The sequence below is a fragment of the Macaca mulatta genome, chromosome X (assembly GCF_049350105.2).
Source record: "Macaca mulatta isolate MMU2019108-1 chromosome X, T2T-MMU8v2.0, whole genome shotgun sequence".
In the NCBI taxonomy this organism is placed as follows: domain Eukaryota; kingdom Metazoa; phylum Chordata; class Mammalia; order Primates; family Cercopithecidae; genus Macaca; species Macaca mulatta.
The window spans coordinates 136,257,614-136,276,717 of NC_133426.1; the positions used below are offsets into that span (position 1 = coordinate 136,257,614).

Sequence of the window (19,104 nt, forward strand, 5' to 3'; positions counted from 1 at the left end):
TCACAGTGTCCCCCTGAGATGGGTACCCTCATCAGCCCAGTTTACAGAGGAGGAAACTGAGGGTTGGAGAGGTTGAAGAAGTTGACTAGAAAGTAACAGAGCAGGAGTCTGCCTGACTGCAGAGCCCATGTTCTTAACTCCTATGCTACAATGCTTCTCCAAAGGCCTCATCCAACAAGCATTCAAAAGTCCTGGGCACTTTAGGCAAGCTGACCCTCTGACCTTCTAGAATTTAAACAGCCACGTAAGTGCAGAAACAGCCACACAAGTGCACAAATACCTATGGACAAAGATATTCACAACAGCTGTCTGTAATAGTAAAAAATTGAAAACGACGCAAATGGGAAATTAAATGCTTTATATTTTGTTCATATACCACGCACCCATGACACATGATGTTGTAGAAAAATATTTAATAACATGAGAAAAATCTTTGTGCTTTTTTATTCTTTGATTCTATTTATTTATTTTCCTAGAGACAGGGTTTCACTCTGTTGCCCAGGCTGGAGTGCTGTGGCATGATCATGGCTCACTGCAGCTTCGAACTCCCGGGTTCAAGTGATCCTCCCACCTCAGAGTCCTGAGTTAGCTGGGACTAGAGGCATGCGCCACCACACCCAGCTAATTTTTGTTTAGTTTTTGTAGAAAGTGTGGTTATGTTGCCCAGTTGCCCAGGCTGGTCTCAAACTCCTGGGCTCAAGTGATCTTGCTACCTCAGCCTCCCAAAGTGCTGGGATTACAGGCATTGAGCCACCACACCCAACCTTCTTTAATTTCAAATTTGAAAATTACACAAATAATGTATAAACAGTTTAGTTGTAAAATAAATTTGTGTTATAGCAAGGGGGAAAGCAAATCCTAAAACATTATTAATAGGATGATTCCATTTTTATTTTAGAAAAGGAGAACATATACATAGAATAAAGATTATGAAGATCTGTACTAAATGACTACTACTGGTTATCTTGTGAGGCGCATGGGGTGGGACTAGGGGAGTGAGGGAGAAAAATGCTCACTTTCTACATCCTTGTTTTATTTGCATTTCAAAAGTACTATTTTTATATCTATGAAAAAAAGGAAACTGCATTTCAATTTTTTAAAAAATAAAACTAAATTAACAAATAAATAGAGCCCACGCCTCTGGCCTCCAATATGGGACAGTAGCAGCAAAACCATTATCCTGCTGCCTTTTGGCACACGGTTCTGGAAAGATGATAGGTGAATAATGGCCAAAGTGCTTAAAATCCATGCATACTAGGGTGCACCTATCAGAGGAGATTCCTAAACCTTTTAAAACCCCTGTGTAATAGCTGTTGCTTTAAGCTGGGGAAAGGAAAAGATCAGAAAGAGAGGAATGCCTGGGAACATGATGTTTGGAAATCCTCTCCTACCCTGGGGAGGCAGCTCAAGAGTGGGAGTATGTCTCAGATATCAGGCCCAGTTTGGCGTACAGGATGATTACAGTCTGGAGGTAGGTAGCTGTGCAAGGACCCCAGGGATCACAGGAGTTTGGAAGGGACAGGTGAGGTGGGGCATCAAGGGAATGTAGAACAGGCCAGGGCCCTAGGGGCAAGAAAGGCAGTGCTGAGCAGGATCACAAGGCCCAAAGCTCCTCCTCCAGACAGGGCTGCTGACATCTCTTGTCCTGCCCCATGCACTTCTAGAAGGTGCCAAGTGGTGCCCTGAACCCAGCAACCAAGGTCTAGGGTGCAAAGAGCTGACTCTTCACAGCTGGAGACCTTACACGCCCACCCCAGCCTGGGATGTCAGCGGCCCAGAGAGCTGTAGCCTCTAGCTCACTCCCCTTGGAAGGGTGGGGACAGGCTTGTCTAAGAGGTTGATGAGGCAAGCTCTTCTTCTGCCCGTGGCCTCTTCAGGGCCTGAGGAGAGCAAGCAGAAGCTTCTCTAGGGTAGTTGAGGCCTAGCACTTAGGAGCTCAGGCCTACCTGAGTTCAAGTCTTGGCTGTGTCACTTCCTAGCTGGGTCACCTTAGACAAGCCACTTAACCTACTTGAGCCTCCGTTTCCACAACAATAATGTAGGAATACTAGTGCTAGCGCCATGGGGCTGTTATGAAGATTTAATGTACTAGGATAAAGTCCTTTGCACACTGTCCAGCACAAAATAAATGCTCAAGGAGTGATAGTGTGTCTGGCTGCCTCGATTTGCTCCATCCTGCTACCTCCATTTCACTCCTTTCAAGGCCCATCTGACCCTTGACCTCCAGTTAGTATAGTGAAGTGACCAAAAGCAAAAGTCTTTGGAGTTCAAATAAAGTGTTTTCAAACTCTTGCTATATCACTTACTAGTTATATGACATTGAGTAAAGTACGTACATATACATTTCTTTTCTGTGGAACAGGAATAATGATCTAATAATACCTACCTCTTGGGGGACATGAGAGAAATCAATCAGATAACTCGTACAAAGTTCCTGGCACATAGTGACATTAAATGGTGGCTATTTGACTTTTTTGTAACCTCCAGGGTACTGAGCTCAAGACTGGGCACAAAGGCCGTGTCACTACATGCTTGTCTGAGGACTGACTGATGTTCAGACCTGTCATATCCCAGAGACCACTGATGTCCAGGCCCCCAGGAGGTGTTGGGATTCAGGGGTAGAGGGTGCCAGCTCTGGTGCCCAGAGAGGCTGGTGATGAAAGAAAGCCCACCTGAGGAGCCTGGGGCAGCCCTGGCTCTGCCCAGTCCACAGCAAGTTGATCAGCCCTGGGCATTAGACTTACTTTAGGCAACTCTCTTGGACTTCTAGGGGCTGCTAGAAAGAAGAGAATAAAGACCAGATTTCAGAAGAAAGAGTTGAGTCTAGCCAGCTCCTCACCAGTTCAGAGTTAGAGCTACCTTCTGCGTCTCCTTCCTGTCAGGAGAAGCAGCTGGAGACACCGGCACAGCCCAAATGAAGAATGTCCTCTCTCACTTGCTTCCTCTGTATCTCACAACCTCACCTTAGACTACCCCAGCAGGTTCTGATCAGCCCCCCAAAGGCCTCCGCAAATTCCCTCTCCTAAACCCCAAACCCTATGGCACTGTGATCTGATACATGGCACTGAGGCCCCAGCCCCCATGAGTCAGTTTCTCATTTCCTACTCACAGAGCTCCCCGCCCACGGTTGGGCCATGAGAGACCTAGGGCATTAAAACAAAGGCTAAACGAGGTTTCTTACGGGAAAAATAAGCACATCGTCTCAACAAGGCCCAACAAGGCCCTTCCCCCCTCCCAAGTCAGGAAATTCAGGATGAGGTATGAGGTTTCCCACTGGGGAAAAGAAGTGGCTCTCCCACCTCTCCTTCACAATAGAGGCTACCATAGCTTCTCACACAACATTGGCCATATTACAGATTATTCAGCCAACAACACAATCAAGTGGGAAGGAACTGCCTCCCCTCTAGACTCAGCCAAGACTCCTCCTCCAGGAAGGACCTAAATAAATGGAATTCTATAGCACTTGATATGTAGGCTTCACCTTTTCCTATAACTTCACAGTGACCAATATAGCATTTGTATACCATTGCCTCTGGGACCTACCAGGGATAGCGTCAGAAAGAGCCCAGAGCAATGGCCCTCACAAAGGGACAGCCAACTTGACTGTGGGAACTTAGCAAGGCAATTTCCTGACTTTCTGTGCTAAAGAAACCACACCATCAGTTCAACCTAAATGCGGGGGTCTGGAGAGAGACTTGAGAGCATTGAGTTTAAAACAAAAATCCAACAACCAGCCTCATATCAGCCCGACTATATATAGTCAGTCCTCTATATGCCTAAAATGGAGAGCTTATCAGTAATATCCCAAATGGCAAATAATCCTAAAAATCATTGCTGTTTCTCAACTTACGAGGGTTGGTACTACAATTTCTCCTAAAGTTAACCCTAGCATGCAGTCAATCTTCAACAAGTATTTATTGAATGTTAAATAAATGAAAGCTTCATTTCATTCAAGTGTCATATGCAGTTATTCCAACTCTCTTATCTGTCTACACCTGCTTGACAGAGGACCAATCAGTTATGCCAGAAAGCTCTCTAGACTGGGAGCCAGTACATCTGGGTTCTGGTCTTGGCTCTAACAGTAACTCTCTATGTGACCCTGGGTAAGTTACAGTATTTAATTTGAGGGAAAAAGAGAGAGAGAGAGAGAAGCATAGACTACATGATCAATATGTCCCTTTAAGCTATGTTGTTCAACAGCATCCGTGTTTTATGACAAATAATCATCATGTCTCCTATTTGGGCAGAAAACCCCAACCCTTTTAACAAGTTGGAACAGCTAAACAACTGAAGAAGGGCAAGGGCTGGCAGAAAAGGCAGTGATAAGGCAAACAAGGGAGCATGAAGAAAGTTAAGGACTTGAAATGTCAGGGAGGTAATTCTACTCTGGGTTCCAGAGTTGTAAAGCCACTTCTAAATCAAAGGCCCCTTCATTTCCTGGCCCATGGTGAAGTGTGAGCTCTAAGTTCTAATTTATTAATCAATCAATCAGAAAACCCCTTAAAGCCTGAGGAAAAATAGACAAAAGATTAGGACAATTTACAGAAGAAATACAAATGGTAATAAACATAAGGCAGAGGAGAGGTGCAGAAAGTGTTTAACTTCACTATTAATCAAGTAAATATAAACTAAATAACACTGAGATATAAGTTTACAACTATCAAATTACCATAGGTTCAGGCCAGGCACGGTGGCTCACATCTGTAATCCCAGCACTTTGGGAGGCCGAGGTGGGCAGATCACTTGAGGTCAGGAGTTGGAGACCAGCCTGGCTGACATGGCAAAACCCCATCTCCACTAAAAATATAAAAATTAGCCAGGTGTGGTGGTGCACACCTGTAGTCCCAGCTAATCAGGAGGCTAAGGCAGGAGAATCACTTGAACCCCGGAGGTGGAGAATGCAGTGAGCCAAGATCGTGCTGCTGCACTCCAGCCTGGGTGACAAAGAAGACTCTGTCTCAAAAAAGCTAAAATAAAACTTCGAAAGGTTTAAATGACATGGGTTGATTAGAGTCTTCTCTGATACACTGCTGGCAAAACAAACAGGGACAGTCTTTCAGTAAAGCAATTTGGCCATATTTATCAAGAGCCTTTAAAAGAGCATTCCCTTTGACTCAATAATCCCACTTCTAGGAATCTGTCCTAAAGAAATAATCACAGACACACCCATATTTAAGGAAGTTCATCACAGCATTATTTGTAATAATGAAAAATTAGAAACTCTTAAATGCCTGACATGTACGTGTTATAAAGTCATTAAGAAGTATTTTCAAACAACAACAAAAAAAAGAAGTATTTTCAGCTGGGAGTAGTGGCTCACGCCTGTAATCCCAACACTTTGGGATACCAAGGCAAGCGGATTGCTTGAAGTCAGGAGTTTGAAACCAGCCTGGCAAAATGGTGAAACCCCGTCTCTACAAAAAAAATTAGCCAGCTTTGGTGGCACGTGCCTGTAGTCCCAGCTACCTGGGAGGCTGAGGCAGGAGGATTGTGTGAGCCTGGGAGGCGGATGTTGCAGTGAGCTGAAATTTGCACCACTGCACTTCAGCATGGATGACAGAGTGAAACCCTGTCTCAAAAAAAAAAAAAAAAAAAAAAAAGTGTTTTCAATATTTTCTAATGATATGGAAAATACTAAGTTAAAAAAGCAGGTTTACGAAACTACATTTACAGTTGAATTCCAGTTATGTTTAAAAAAGCATGTGCACAGAAAAAAAGACTACCAAGAAATCCACTAAAACATTACTGGTGATTATGACATCTTGGTGATTAGGTTATGGGTGATTTTTTCAAATCTTACTATTCTGTACTTCTCCAATTTTCAAAAACGAGCTTTAAATTTTTAAAAAGCACATTAAGGGTGTGAGGGGAGGAGGATGTTTATTTTCTCTCCAAGCTTTCCAAATATTAAGGGTTAGAAAGGAACCCTTGAGATAATGTAGTCCAGCGGTTCTCAAAACTAGCAGCCCTAGCACTCCCTTGGTATATGTCATATTTTGCATGCATCTTTTGCCACCCTGAAATGAACTTCATAGTTAATATGACCTGCTTATGCATATAATTTCAAGAATAGTAACATAATATACTAATTAGACTAAAAAGAAGAAATAGAAAGTAATTTGTAATAGGATATGTATTTCAATATACAGATACCTAAGGCAAGACTATACTAAAGCATATAATAGAGTATGAGGTGCTTCTACCAATATGTAATATCAGTGTGAAAGCAATCTCTATAAATGAAGACTCATACAGGTATGTTATATTGGCAACTTAAATACCCATGAATGGCACTGTCATCAGTGACATGATTTTCAAAAGTTGTGAGCAACTCTTACTTAGTAAAGTTTTGAACAAAATAGAATATCCTCTTCCCCCAATGTACACAGTTGTTGCACTCCTGGAAATTCAGTGTATATATTAAAACTGTAAAAACATTTTGCATTCATTTGTAAAATAATTAGGTCTAGCCAATTATACCAGTCTTTTCCACCTACATTAACATATAGAACATTGAAAGTTTTACTGATGTAGATTTGCAGTTCCCATTGCCCTTTCATATTAATCTCAAACATAAAGTTTATAATGATTCTCTTTTTTTGTGAGCTGGGCTTGCATCCTTTAAAACAAATGATATTCAGAGTTGTAGCCTTTGACATTGTTTCTAAAGCCTACCACCAAGAACAGCAAGAGATTCCTAGAATGTATTCTCCAAACTGACACAAATGCTTTTTGAATTACTGGGAACATGACTCTTCTTTAGTAGCACCAAGGCACGAGAACAAATTATCATTTTTTTAAAACCATTTACTGTGCTCCCTTGGTGATTTTCCCTGGCCTGGTCCCAGCTCAGGAGTATAAAATGAACTGAGCTGGAAGAAAAGGACTAACAGGGCCAGGCCATGGGGAGAGGGAAGGGGGCTGGGTTGCTAGGTTACTACTAGAGCCAATCCAAGTGGTCCCAGAGGGGTACCAGACACAGGACAGGTCCTTCTCTCTGCCCCACTAAGTTGGGGGCCCTCTCAGAGGAAGGGGGTCAAAAGGTGGGGGAGGGAGGCCAATCACTCACACTAGGCACAAGTAAAGAAATGAGGCAGAAGCACAAAGAAACAGACAGCCCTGTATTTCTAAAACCACTCAAGGCTCCTTCATTAATTGGCTTCCCCCCAAAAGAAAGATTTCTTTATTAAGAAATACCAGAGAGTGAAAAACCCCCAACACATACACATTTGTAGGCTCACACAAAAGTGCAGAGATTTACATATTAAATTGTATTTAAGTTAGAAAATAGATTTAAAAACAAAATACTTTTTTTCTCCAACAAGGTAAAGAGATTTGGTCAGTAGGAACGGGTGCTTTACGGGTAAAGGCAGGATGGTCAGGACAGGGAGAATGGAATTTAGCTGCTATGGAATCAGAATCCACCTCTAACCCAACCTCACTCCTGGGGAAAAAAGCAAAGGAGGAGATGATGATCTCAGCTAGGGCCAGGAAGGCCTCAGAGCTGAATGGACATGAAGAAATGGCTCAACACGGCCAATTTCCACCTGCCCCCAGAGGTTTGGGATCAGTGCCAACCATCCTGGCCTGGGAAAGTAGGGTGCATAGGAAGCTGGAGGAAAAAGGAGGAAGGGGAGAGTTGGAGACAGTGTCAGCCATTGAAAAGACCAAACAATTTAAGGCCCTTTTCCCCTGGGAAGATTGATTCTTTAATCTCCCCTCTGATCAGATAGGGACAGTCCCGGCTGGTGCATGGTATGAATGGGACAGATCTTCAGGCCAACATCTTAAACACAGAAGATTTATTAAGGAAAAGAAAGAGGGCAGGGAGTATGAAAAAGCAGAAACTTAAAAAAAATCATTTCACACTAGAGATAAGAGATTTCCATTTTGACCCTCCCCATCAGAAAGAGAAAGCTTCTCTGTCTGACCTAAGGGTCCTCAGGAGAACACTTGAGGTAAGGTGAGGGAGGAGAGAGATCCATCTGAGCCCGGGAGAGGAGATGGGCTGAGTACTTATTAAAATGGGGTTCATATGAGTGCCAGGTTACCTGGGAAAACCTAACAACTTACAAACTCTCCAGGTTTGGCTTTATAACTTCAAGAAAAAAAAAAAAAAACAGAGAGAACCAGAAGAAGAAGAAGACAGGAAAGGGATCTGAGTCAGTCTCTCCTCATCTCTCTTCCAATCTCTCTCTCTCTCTCTCTCCCTCTCTCTCTCTCGAATGCTCAACTTAAATCCTGCTACAAGGAAAACAGGAAGACATGGAAAAAAGTCTGGGAGCAGCCAAATTTCATTAATTCCAATTAACTGGGAAGTATGAGATGGGAATTGATAAGGAGTCTTGATTATACACCACCTAGAAATAAACATATACCATCACTTGTAAAAGACCACTGATCAAATATTTCCAAGGGGAGGCCCTGATGAGCCTGCATTAATAACCAAGGCTCATTAGCAATTAACGGCATCCATCTGCTTCAAAACAATATCCGAATATAGAGCTTGTTCTCTTAAGTAAATATAATCCCTCTACCTTCCCGATCCTGTTCACACTATACTTCCTTGAAAGTCCTTTCTTCATAGTCCAGAATAAGATAAACTTCAGCCCAGAATGTAGTATAGATCAATGGAGAGTTTGGGAACTAGCTCTCCAACCCAAGGGTGCCCTGGTTAATGGAAGTTTGGGGAGTAACAAGCAACCCCTTCCAACCCCCACCCCCACCCTACACACAAACATATTCTTGAAATGGAAGGGGGAAGGAGGAGGCAGGAAGTTTGCATTAGACACAGTTTAATCGCCTTCGAATAGATGAAAAGTTCTGGTTTACACTCCCCCCCGCGTAAGTCATCCAGACAGGACCCTGGCTTAGAAAGAGGAAAACACAGGTGCTCTAGGAAATATAGCCACATATAATACATAAATCTTCTTCCCTGAAATAGAGCAGGTCCTGAGCAGAGCTGACTGGGGGCCACAGCCCACCCCCAGGGTGAAGTGGCTCTGGGACTCTGACGGTGGAAGTGCTGGAAGAGTGGGGCTTGGAGGAAGCCCCCAGTGTGGTTACCATAGCCAGAGGTGGGCCGAGGCCTTAGAGTGGGTTACCCAAGAGGGCAGCAGTGCTGGGCTTTCCCTCACTCAGCCGAGGCTTAATGGAAGAACTGGTTAGCATTTTTTTTTGAGGGTACATCAGGGGAGAGGAGAGGAGAGGAGAGCCTCTCTGTGCCTTGGTTTCCCATTTGTGCATTCAAGGCCTCTGCAGGCCTCACACAGGGAGTCTGAGGGGGTAGTGTTTAAGTGAGCACTCGGGCTTCCTCTGAGGAAAACAAATGACCAAAGTGCAGACTTTTATTACTGCCATTCCTGCTCCTAATGGGAGCAGGAGTCAAAAGGAAAAACAAATTAAAAGGGGCTAATGAGAAAGGAGGAGAGATGAGACAGAGAGTGTGAAGGGCTATGCCGTTGGCATCTCATAAATTCTTACTGAGAATGGCACAGGTATTAAAAAAGTTTCTGGGTAGTCTACGAGAAATGTCAATTGCTATCTCTACTACAACTGCTTACATATATCTAATGGGAAAAGAGTGGGGCTTAGGTGTCAGAGTGGATGGGAGACAAAGGAGAAGCTACACTAATAAATACAACAAGTGGAAGGTACCTGTCCCATTCCTAAAAGGATTCATGGGCAATGCTGGCACTTGGTGGCCAGGAGAATCCTCTGACCCCACTCTCCCTCCTCTTCAATCCTGAAGACCCCAAGAACCCAGTTAGGATCCCCTGGCCAGAGGTCTCTGTGACTGCCTCTGGACTCGGGACATGCAGCAGCTTGGGAGGATTTGAGCCAGTCTCAAAAACTTTTAGCCCCAGAATGAGACCAGTGACCCCAAGCAGGAGGGCTGGGATCTGGAGGGAAGAGAGGGGGTCCAAGGGGACCCTGTGGATGAGGCCATGGAGAACCAGTGCCAGGGCCCAGGAGACCCATTTGTCCAGTTATCAGAGGTGACTGACATCTTCTGCCACTGCCTTGAGTTCAGAAATTTAAAAAAGCTTGCAGCAGTAAAATGCCAGTGTGCAACTGGGTGACTAAAGACCAAAGAAAAACAGTTAAAAGGGACAGCTTACTTGCTCTCTGTCTCAGGTTTATCTTCTCACCTGAAATCTCTCATAGCCCTAATTAAACACAAACAAAAGTCTCTTCCATAGATAGGCTACTTCTCAGCTTCAGCTGCTTCCTGTGGTGGCTCTGGGGGCTCTGGAGGTGGCATCTCTTCAGGAGTGCTGCTGTCCTCCGGCATCTCATTTGAGTTCAGGTGTTCTGTGGGGGCCTGAGAAGGAAAAGATATCAGATTCAACACAAAGCTGTCCCTCAAAATCCAAATGCAGATAAGCCTTAGACACTGAGCTCTTCCTCTCAGCCCCCTGACCGTACTGATGCTACAGATATGCAGCCACTGACACCAAACTCAGAACCAACACCAGGCTATCATCTTCTCAGCAGAACACAACTGAAGTTTATTTGAGTTCGATCCTTAACTGTCTGTTGGGAACAGATTTTTCTATTATTATTAATAGTCATAATAATAGGGATCACAAATAATTACACAGGTCCTCCCCACTTCAGAATAAGTGTCATAACATACTTATCTAACAAGGCCTGACCCAATGGTCCTCAATCGTGTTTCTGCCCAAACACAGGTCACTCGAATAGTGATTCTGAACCAAAGAAGGCCAAGTGTCCAAATTTTCAGCTGGTCATATGTGGTTTGAAAATGTCCCCAAGTGATTCTAAAATACCACATTTCCCCACTTTGAACCAAGAATAACTAACCTAGATTGTTACAATTTGAGTCCAGACTCATTTAAAAAATAATATTAAAACTGACAACAATAATATAAACATGGGTTGCTGTAGTTTAAAAGGAAATTCAAAATTTAGGAAAGGCAAAGTAGAGAACAATTATGTATCTTATAAAAAGCATTCACTTAAAAGTATGATTCTATTTTAAAACAAAGTTCAAACTACTAAAAATCTATTAGAACTAATAAACAAGGGCCGAGCACGGTGGCTCACACCTGTAATCCCAGCACTTTGGGAGGACAAGGCGGGCAGATCACTTGAGGTCAGGAGTTTGAGACCAGCCTGGCCAACATGGCGAAACCCGGTCTCTACTAAAAATACAAAAATTAGCCAGCGTGGTGGTGGGCACCTGTAATCCCAGCTACTTGGGAGGCTGAGGCAGGAGAATCACTAGAAGCGAGGAGGTGGAGGTTGCAGTGTGCCAAGATGGCGCCACCGCACTCCAGCCTGGGCAACAGAGTGAAACTCCATCTCATAAAATAAAAACAAAAACAAACAAACAAAAAATAACTAGTGAACAAGTCTGGCAAGGTTTTAGGATATAAGATCCATATATAAAAATCAATTGTATTTCTATACACTCCAAGTGAAAAATCCAAAAATGAAATTAGTAAAACAATTTCACTTACAATAACATGAAAAATAATCAAATACTTATGAATAAATGTAACAAAAGTATAAAACTTATACTCTGAAAACTACAAAATGTTGTTGAAAGAAATCAAATCAAAACTAAATATATGAAAATACAGTCCATGCAAATGGCTCAGAATATTTAATCTTGTTAGGATGGCAATATTTCCCCAAATTGATCTATAGATTCAATGAAATCCCCATCAAAATTCCAGCTGGCTTCTTTTCATAAATAACAAGTTGATTCTAAGATTCATATGGAAATTTAAGGCACCCAGAAGAGCCAAAACAATCATGAAAAAGAAGTATAAAGTTGGAGGACTAACATTTCCTGATTTCAAAACTTACTACAATGCTAAAGTAACCAAGACAGCGTGGTACTAGCATAAGAACAGACATATTGAGCAATACAATAGAACTGAAAGTCCAGAAACGAACTCTCACATTTCTAGATTTTCAACAAGGGTGCCAAGACAAGTCTATGGGAAAAGAACAGTCTTTTCAACAAATGGTGCAGAGACAATTGGATAGCTACAAGCAAAAGAAAGAATGTGGACCCTCTACCTCACACCATATGCAAAAATTAACTCAAAATGGATCAAAAACCTAAAAGTGAGAGCTAAAACTGTACAACTCTAACAAGAAAACAGGGGCATAAATCTTCATGACTTTGGATTACATAACAGTTTCTTAGATATGACACCAAAAAGTACAAACAACAAAAGAAAAAAATAGACAAACTGGACTACATCAAAATTTAAAAATTTTGTGCTCCAAAGGACACTATCAAGAAAATGAAAAGATAACCCACAGAATAGGAGAAAATATTTGCAAGTTGTATATCTGGTAAGGGACTTGCACACAGATTACATAAAGAACTGTTACAATTCAACGAAAAAGACAAACAATCCAATTAAAAAACAGACAAAAGCTCTGAACAGCCACTTCTCCAATGAGCATATAAAAATGGCCAATAAGCACATGAAAAGATATTCGACATCATTAGTCATCAGGGAAATGCAAATCAAAACCACAATGAGATACTACTTCACACTCACTAAGATGGCTAGAATCAAAATGTCAGATAGTAAGTGTTGCCAAGGATGTAGAGAAACTGGAACCCTCAGACACTGCTAGTAGGGGTATAAAATGGTGCAGCCACTTTGGAAAACAGTTCAGCAGTACCTTAAAGGTTAAACATAGAGCTACCATATGACCTAGCTATTTTACTCCCAGGTGTATAGCCAAGAGAAATGAAAATATATGTCCATGCAAAAATTGGTACACAAATGTTCATAGCAGCATCACTCATAATAATCAAAAGGTGGAAACAATCCAAATGTCCATCAACTGATGAATGGATAAATGAAATGTGGTATATCCATATAATGGAATATCATCTGGCCATACAAAGGAACGAAGTACTGCTACATAGTACAACATGGACAAACCTCGAAAACATGCTAAGTAAAAGAAGCCAATCACAAAAGACCACATACTGTATGATTTCATTTACATGAAATACCCAGAAGAGAGAAATCTATACTAGAAGGAAGTAGATTAGTGGTTGCCTAGGGGTGTGGCTGGGGAAGTTGAGGGGAAAGGGAGAGTAACTACCAATGGGTACAGGATTTCTTAGGGTGGAAGGGTAACGAAAATGCTCTAAAATTGATTGTTATAATGATTGTACAACTCTGTGAATATTCTAGATCACCGAATCATACATTTTAAATAGGGATTAGCTGGGCACAGTGGCTCATGCCTGTAATCCCAGTACTTTGGGAGGCCGAGGTGGCAGATCACCTGAGTCAGAAGTTCGAGACCAGCCTGACCAACATGGAGAAACCCCGTCTCTACTAAAAAATACAAAATTAGCTGGGCATGGTGGCACATGCCTGTAATCCCAGCTACTCAGGAGGCTGAGGCAGAATTGCTTGAACCCGGGAGGCGGAGGTTGCAGTGAGCTGAAATCGCGCCACTGCACTCCAGCCTGGGCGACAGAGTGAGACTCTGTCTCAAAAAAAAAAGGGGGGGGGATCTGTGGTATGTGAATCATATCTCAATAAAGCTCTTATTAAAAAAAAGAAAGCTCAGCCGGGCATGGTAGCTCACGCCTGTAATCTCAACACTTTGGGAGGCTGAGGCGGGAACATCACGAGGTCAAGAGATGGAGACCATCCTGGCCAGGATAGTGAAAGCCCGTCTCTACTGAAAATACAAAAATTAGCCAGGCATGGTGGCGGGCACCTGTAATCCCAGCTACTCAGAGGCTGAGGCAGAGAACTGCTTGAACCTGGAGGCGGAGGTTGCAGTGAGCCGAGCCGAGATCACACCACTGCACTCCAGCCTGGGCAACAGAGTGAAACTCCATCTCAAAAAAAAAAAAAAAAAAAAAAGCTCAAGTAATTTTTTTTTTGGAAAGTACTTTACATACTTTAAAGATACACTTATATATCTTAAATAGGACAGCTGAGAGAGTTTCCACAACATCTGCATATTCCAGTTAGGAAGCCCCCTTCTACCAAGGTAACCACATCACTAACTCTAATACAATCCCCTGACCTCTATCTTTGCCCCTATAGCATTTTATGCTTTCCCCATCAAGGCACTTTTCACAATGTTGAGCAATGGCCTGTTTACTTGTTTCTTGCCCCCACTAGACAATGAGCTCCTTGAGAGCAGGGACGTCGTTTGCCTCATTCATTGGTATATCCCTGGCAGCTAGTACAGTGGCTGGCACAGAGTCACTCAATATACACCAAAGAAATGACTAAATCTTAATCTACATCAAGGGCACAAAGATCTGAAGGCAATGTCAGGGCAGCTGTAGAGGCAGGGAAGCTGGGGTGATTAGAATACAATATTGCCTAATTATATTTCCAAGCTGTAAATTGGCCTCCGCCCTCTCTATCATTGACCCAGCCTTAAGTCAGGAACACTTACTGGGTTTTGTGGCAAGAGGCTACTACTGGTCTCTTGAGTACTGGGAGGTCGACTTCCACTTTCCTCCAGTGGCAAAATACCCCTTCGATCCAGCACACTGAAGGAGATAAGAGAGTTAACAAAGAACTGGGCATTCACCCCTCCACCCACCCAGCCTACTGAATTTTGCTGCATAGACTGGAAAATATAAACCTGTCCTTTGGCGATCTAGCCTGAACACAGCACACGCCTCTTATCTCCCATTCACTTTTTCTTTCACAAACCAGGAAATGTCACATTAACCAGGGAACAAACAAATGAAATAAGAATGAAAGATCATCCCTCCAAAACAACCAGCCCATGGTCTATGGACCATATAGACATGGTACCAAGTGGCAAGCCCTGGGAAGACCTATTTGACACCAAGAGGCCACATTCAGAAAAACACATCAGACCAGGTAACAGGACCAGGTTGAGCTGCTCATCCCAAAAGTCCCAGGAATTTTGAGTGCCCTGAGTACCTGGGGGGCAAGGGGCCACACAGCACTTCACAGCAGTTCTTCACAATATTGCCATGGCTGTAGGGATTCTGGACGCGATTCTTCCCTGTCCATGATCCTTTGATCTGCAAGATAAAAGCCAAGGCTGACATTAAAAATAATGTTAAAAAGAACAAATAATAATAATAAAATTTTTAAAAAACACAAAAAAGAAAAAATAATAATAATGTTGAAGAAACACGTGCAGCATGGGATAATAAAAAAGTTCTGGAAATGGATGGTGGCAATGGTTGCACAACAATGTGATGCCACTGAACTGTACATTTAGGATGTGAGGGCAATCTGGCTGCAACATCTGTCTCCCCATTGATCGCCAGGGTTGAAAGACATTTAATATGGCACACTTTATATTATGTATATTTTATCATAATAAAAAAGAAATACACAGCCATGAAAAAAGCTCACAATAGAGTGAAAAAAGCAGATAACTGAATGATATATATTATTATTTTTATTTATTTATTTATTTTTATTATTATTATTATTATACTTTAAGTTCTAGGGTACATGTGCATAACGTGCAGGTTTGTTACATATGTATACTTGTGCCATGTTGCTGTGCTGCACCCATCAACTCGTCAGCACCCATCAACTCGTCATTTACATCAGGTATAACTCCCATATTATTTTTATTTAAAAGTACATAATATAAACACAAATAAACATGGAAACAAGTCTAGACAAGTCTAGAATATATAAATCATACTACTAACAAAGGTGATGTCTAAGAAGTAAAGTAAGAGGAACTTACTTTTTCTTTTTTGCTCATCTGTATTTTCTGATTTTCTACAGTGAATGTAGATTAATTGGTACCTTTTTTTTTTTTTTGAGACAGAGTCTCATTCTGTCATCCAGGCTGGAGTGCATTGGCATGATCTTTGCTCACTGCAACCTCCACCTCCAGGGTTCAAGCGATTCTCCTGCCTCAGCCTCCCGAGTAGCTGGGACTATAGGTGCGCACTACCACACCCGGCTAATTTTTGTATTTTTAGTAGAGACAGGGTTTTACCATGTTGGCCAGGCTGGTCTTGAACTCCTGACCTCAGGTGATCTGCCCGCCTCAGCCTCCCAAAGTGCTTGGATTATAGGCATCAGCCACCACGTCCAGCCTAATTGGTAACTTTTTATATAGCAAGGATTCATCCAGTGCAACTGTCCCTCTCCATGCCAAAGAGAGGCACCAGCTAGCCTTTAAGGACCTGTGAACAGTTAAAGGCTATATACCCACCCAACTTTTCAACCTCTTCTTCCTAATGCTCCACAAGCATTCAACTCCAAACAAAGCCCTCTGCTTTCTCTTCCACACATCTGACTTAACGATCTCGCACACCACGTTTCTGCCTGCCTCAACCTCCCAGGCCCTGGAGACTCTAGCAAGTAGTTCTCTAGCAAGTAGCAAGAGGATAGGCTTTGGGAAGAAGAATATGTGGTGAGGAGAAGAGTAAGTTGACTCACGTCTTCATTGGTTGTCTGGTTGAGAGCCACGAGGAAAGTGTGAAATCCAGTCAGTCCCACGACGGACCAGAGTGTAAAGAAGCAAATGAGGACTTCTAGAACAGTGAGGTGTGGTTAAGGAATATTGAAGAACTCAACATCAGGAGACTTGATGCCTCCACCCATATTCAGGGCACCAGTCACACCATCTTTACCTCCTGGAACGTATATCACAAAAAGTCATGTTTCCATATATATAACAACAGATGAATTCTGAACTTACTGGATAGATCCCTTATGAAAGAATTTCTAGCATATCTAGGATATTTAAGGGTTTGTCTATTTATTCATCATTGACTCTTGGAAGGGGATGTGTGGGAGTGGCCAGAGCTAAACAATGTTGTCCATCACTGCCAATGGAAATTCTGTCAAAAAACAAAATTCATGTAATCCTGGCACTTTGGGAGGCCGAAGTGGGCGGATCACAAGCTCAGGAGTTCAAAAACAGCCTGGCCAACATGGTGAAACCCCGTCTCTACTAAAAATACAAAAAATTAGCCGGGCGTGGTGGCAGGCACCTGTAGTCCCAGCTACTCGGGAGGCTGAGGCAGGAGAATTGCTTGAACCCAGGAGGCGAGCTGGGGCAACAGTGCAAGACTCTGTCTCAAAAAAAAAAAAAAAAAGATTCATAAATGAAGAACTAGTGAGGGAAAAGAAAGAGGATGTGATTTATAGAAATCTCATCTGAACCCCCTTTGCAGAAATGCAGCCACCGTTCTGAGCAGGGAGTGAAGGAAAGAACTCCCTTTTAGTCCCGGTCATCTTCCATTCTGGTTGTTACCACTAAGACTATATATATTTTTTAATTATTTTAGACCTTGGCACTCTCTGATGTCTGAAAAACTAGATAGTGGGAGAAATGTGGGGAGAAAGCATGCTGGAAAGTAGCTTAAGAAGGCTTTAGAGGGACATACTGCCAGGGGAGGATATGTTCCAGGAGTTTCTTTCAACGTCTCCAAGAAGCCAATTTTCAAAGATTCTGTGAAATTGGGAGGAGGAGTAGAGAGAAAAATTAGTGACTTCAGTCAAAACTACACACTATCCTAGTGCCTACTCACTTCCTTCCCTCCCTTTCCCATGTTACACACTGGCAAGAGCTAAGCTCTCACTCGGGCAAGGGTGAAGAGCTTCATCTCCTAGCTGGTAGTCTCATGACTAAAGAGTTCACATTTTCAGTGCAGGACCAGGCCCTGGACTAGAGAGGTGGGTAGAAGCTAAGCAGCAGGATCCCTTCCCTTTTCCCTAGCCCCCAACTATGGACATGTGAGGGGGATATTAACAGATAAAAGAAATCAGAAATACCCAAGAAAAATCCTCTCTCCTTGCCAATACGTGTCCTTCCCTTGCTCAAAATCCAGCTCAGAACTCTTCTCTTTCCAGGAAGCTGTCTTAAGACCACTCCCTTAACTCCACATCACATCTGCCCTTAGACTGGTGTGTGTGTGGGTGTGTGTATGTTTGTGCACATGCACACATGTAGGTGTGCTTTCTATCTCCCAAAATAGACTGTGAGCTACCAAAAGACATTTCTCAGGCAAAACCCTTTTCTACCCCTTAGCACAAGGCAAGTTTTACAAGGCAGAAGAAGAGAGGATTTTCCGAGACAAAATACATCCCCAACCTTTGGGATTACCTCAGAAATGCCCCAGTACTCTGGATACAGACCAGTAATTATGGCCCCAGGCCCCAGCAGTTGGTCAGAGAAAAGGCCAACACACTGAGTAATACTCATTGATGTGCACTAAGGTTTGCAACCCTGCTCAAGAGCAGATAACAGTGCTCATTTCTAACCTGTCCTAAGGTACCTTTCACAATGGTACCACCAGGAAACCCAACCACCCTCTAAGCCGCCCTTAACTCTTCCCCCACCCCGCCCCACTCCAACAACGGACACTGCCCTGCATACTCACTGAGGGCCACATAGACGATGTTGAAGGCGAAGACATAGATTGTGAGGAGGGAGAGAGAAAGGATGAAGAGGTAGAAGTAGCGGTAGTTCCTCTTTCCAACACAATTACCCACCCAGGGGCAGTGATGGTCGAAGCGCTCTGTGGAAGAAAGAGAGAGTCCAATGCCAAAAGACTCCAGAACAAAAATCAACCCCGCCATCCGCATAATATCTAATTCAAAGACCTCCAGGATCATTGTCTATTTCAGTTGTAAAAAATACAGGGTTTTATTTTTTTACTTTTTCAAAATGTTTTCATAACCATCTCATTTGATCCTCACAATTTCCCTGGAACTGGAGCAAAAGGAGATACTCTTTTCCCCACTTTACAGATGAAGAAACAAAGGCATGGAGAGGTTAAGTGATCTGCCTCACTTTGCTCATTAAAAGCAGAGACACTGCTTGTCCAAATAAAATATTAATCGGTGGGCCTGCTAAGTTCAAGAAGAATAAATAGGTGAAAATAGCCAAGGAAAAATGTAAAACTACAATATTTAAAATGGTATGGCATAGTTCAATGGAATGGAAAGAGCCCAGAAACAGATCTTAGAACAGATAAGATTTTGTTGTCTAATAAACTCAGCATCACAAAATCAGGTGAAAGGAAGTATTATTCCATAAACAATTATGTGACAATTGGCTATTTGGTGCAAAATACGGATCAATTTCTTTTTTGTCTTCATACTACTT

The 19,104-nt window shown here is 42.6% G+C and overlaps 1 protein-coding gene across 1 annotated transcript in view; it reads right to left on the minus strand.

The window, feature by feature from the left end:
• Window positions 1-8,778: 8,778 nt before the first annotated feature.
• Window positions 8,779-19,104, minus strand: part of ZDHHC9 (zinc finger DHHC-type palmitoyltransferase 9) — a 36,949-nt gene continuing 26,623 nt past the window's right edge. The window contains exons 4-9 of the mRNA XM_015128169.3: window positions 18,377-18,514; window positions 17,397-17,445; window positions 16,428-16,530; window positions 14,934-15,037; window positions 14,434-14,530; window positions 8,779-10,324 (exon numbers count right to left, since the gene is read on the minus strand). Coding sequence (XP_014983655.1) covers window positions 10,208-10,324; window positions 14,434-14,530; window positions 14,934-15,037; window positions 16,428-16,530; window positions 17,397-17,445; window positions 18,377-18,514 — 608 coding nt within the window. The 3' untranslated portion in view covers window positions 8,779-10,207. The remainder of the gene's footprint in view (window positions 10,325-14,433; window positions 14,531-14,933; window positions 15,038-16,427; window positions 16,531-17,396; window positions 17,446-18,376; window positions 18,515-19,104) is intronic.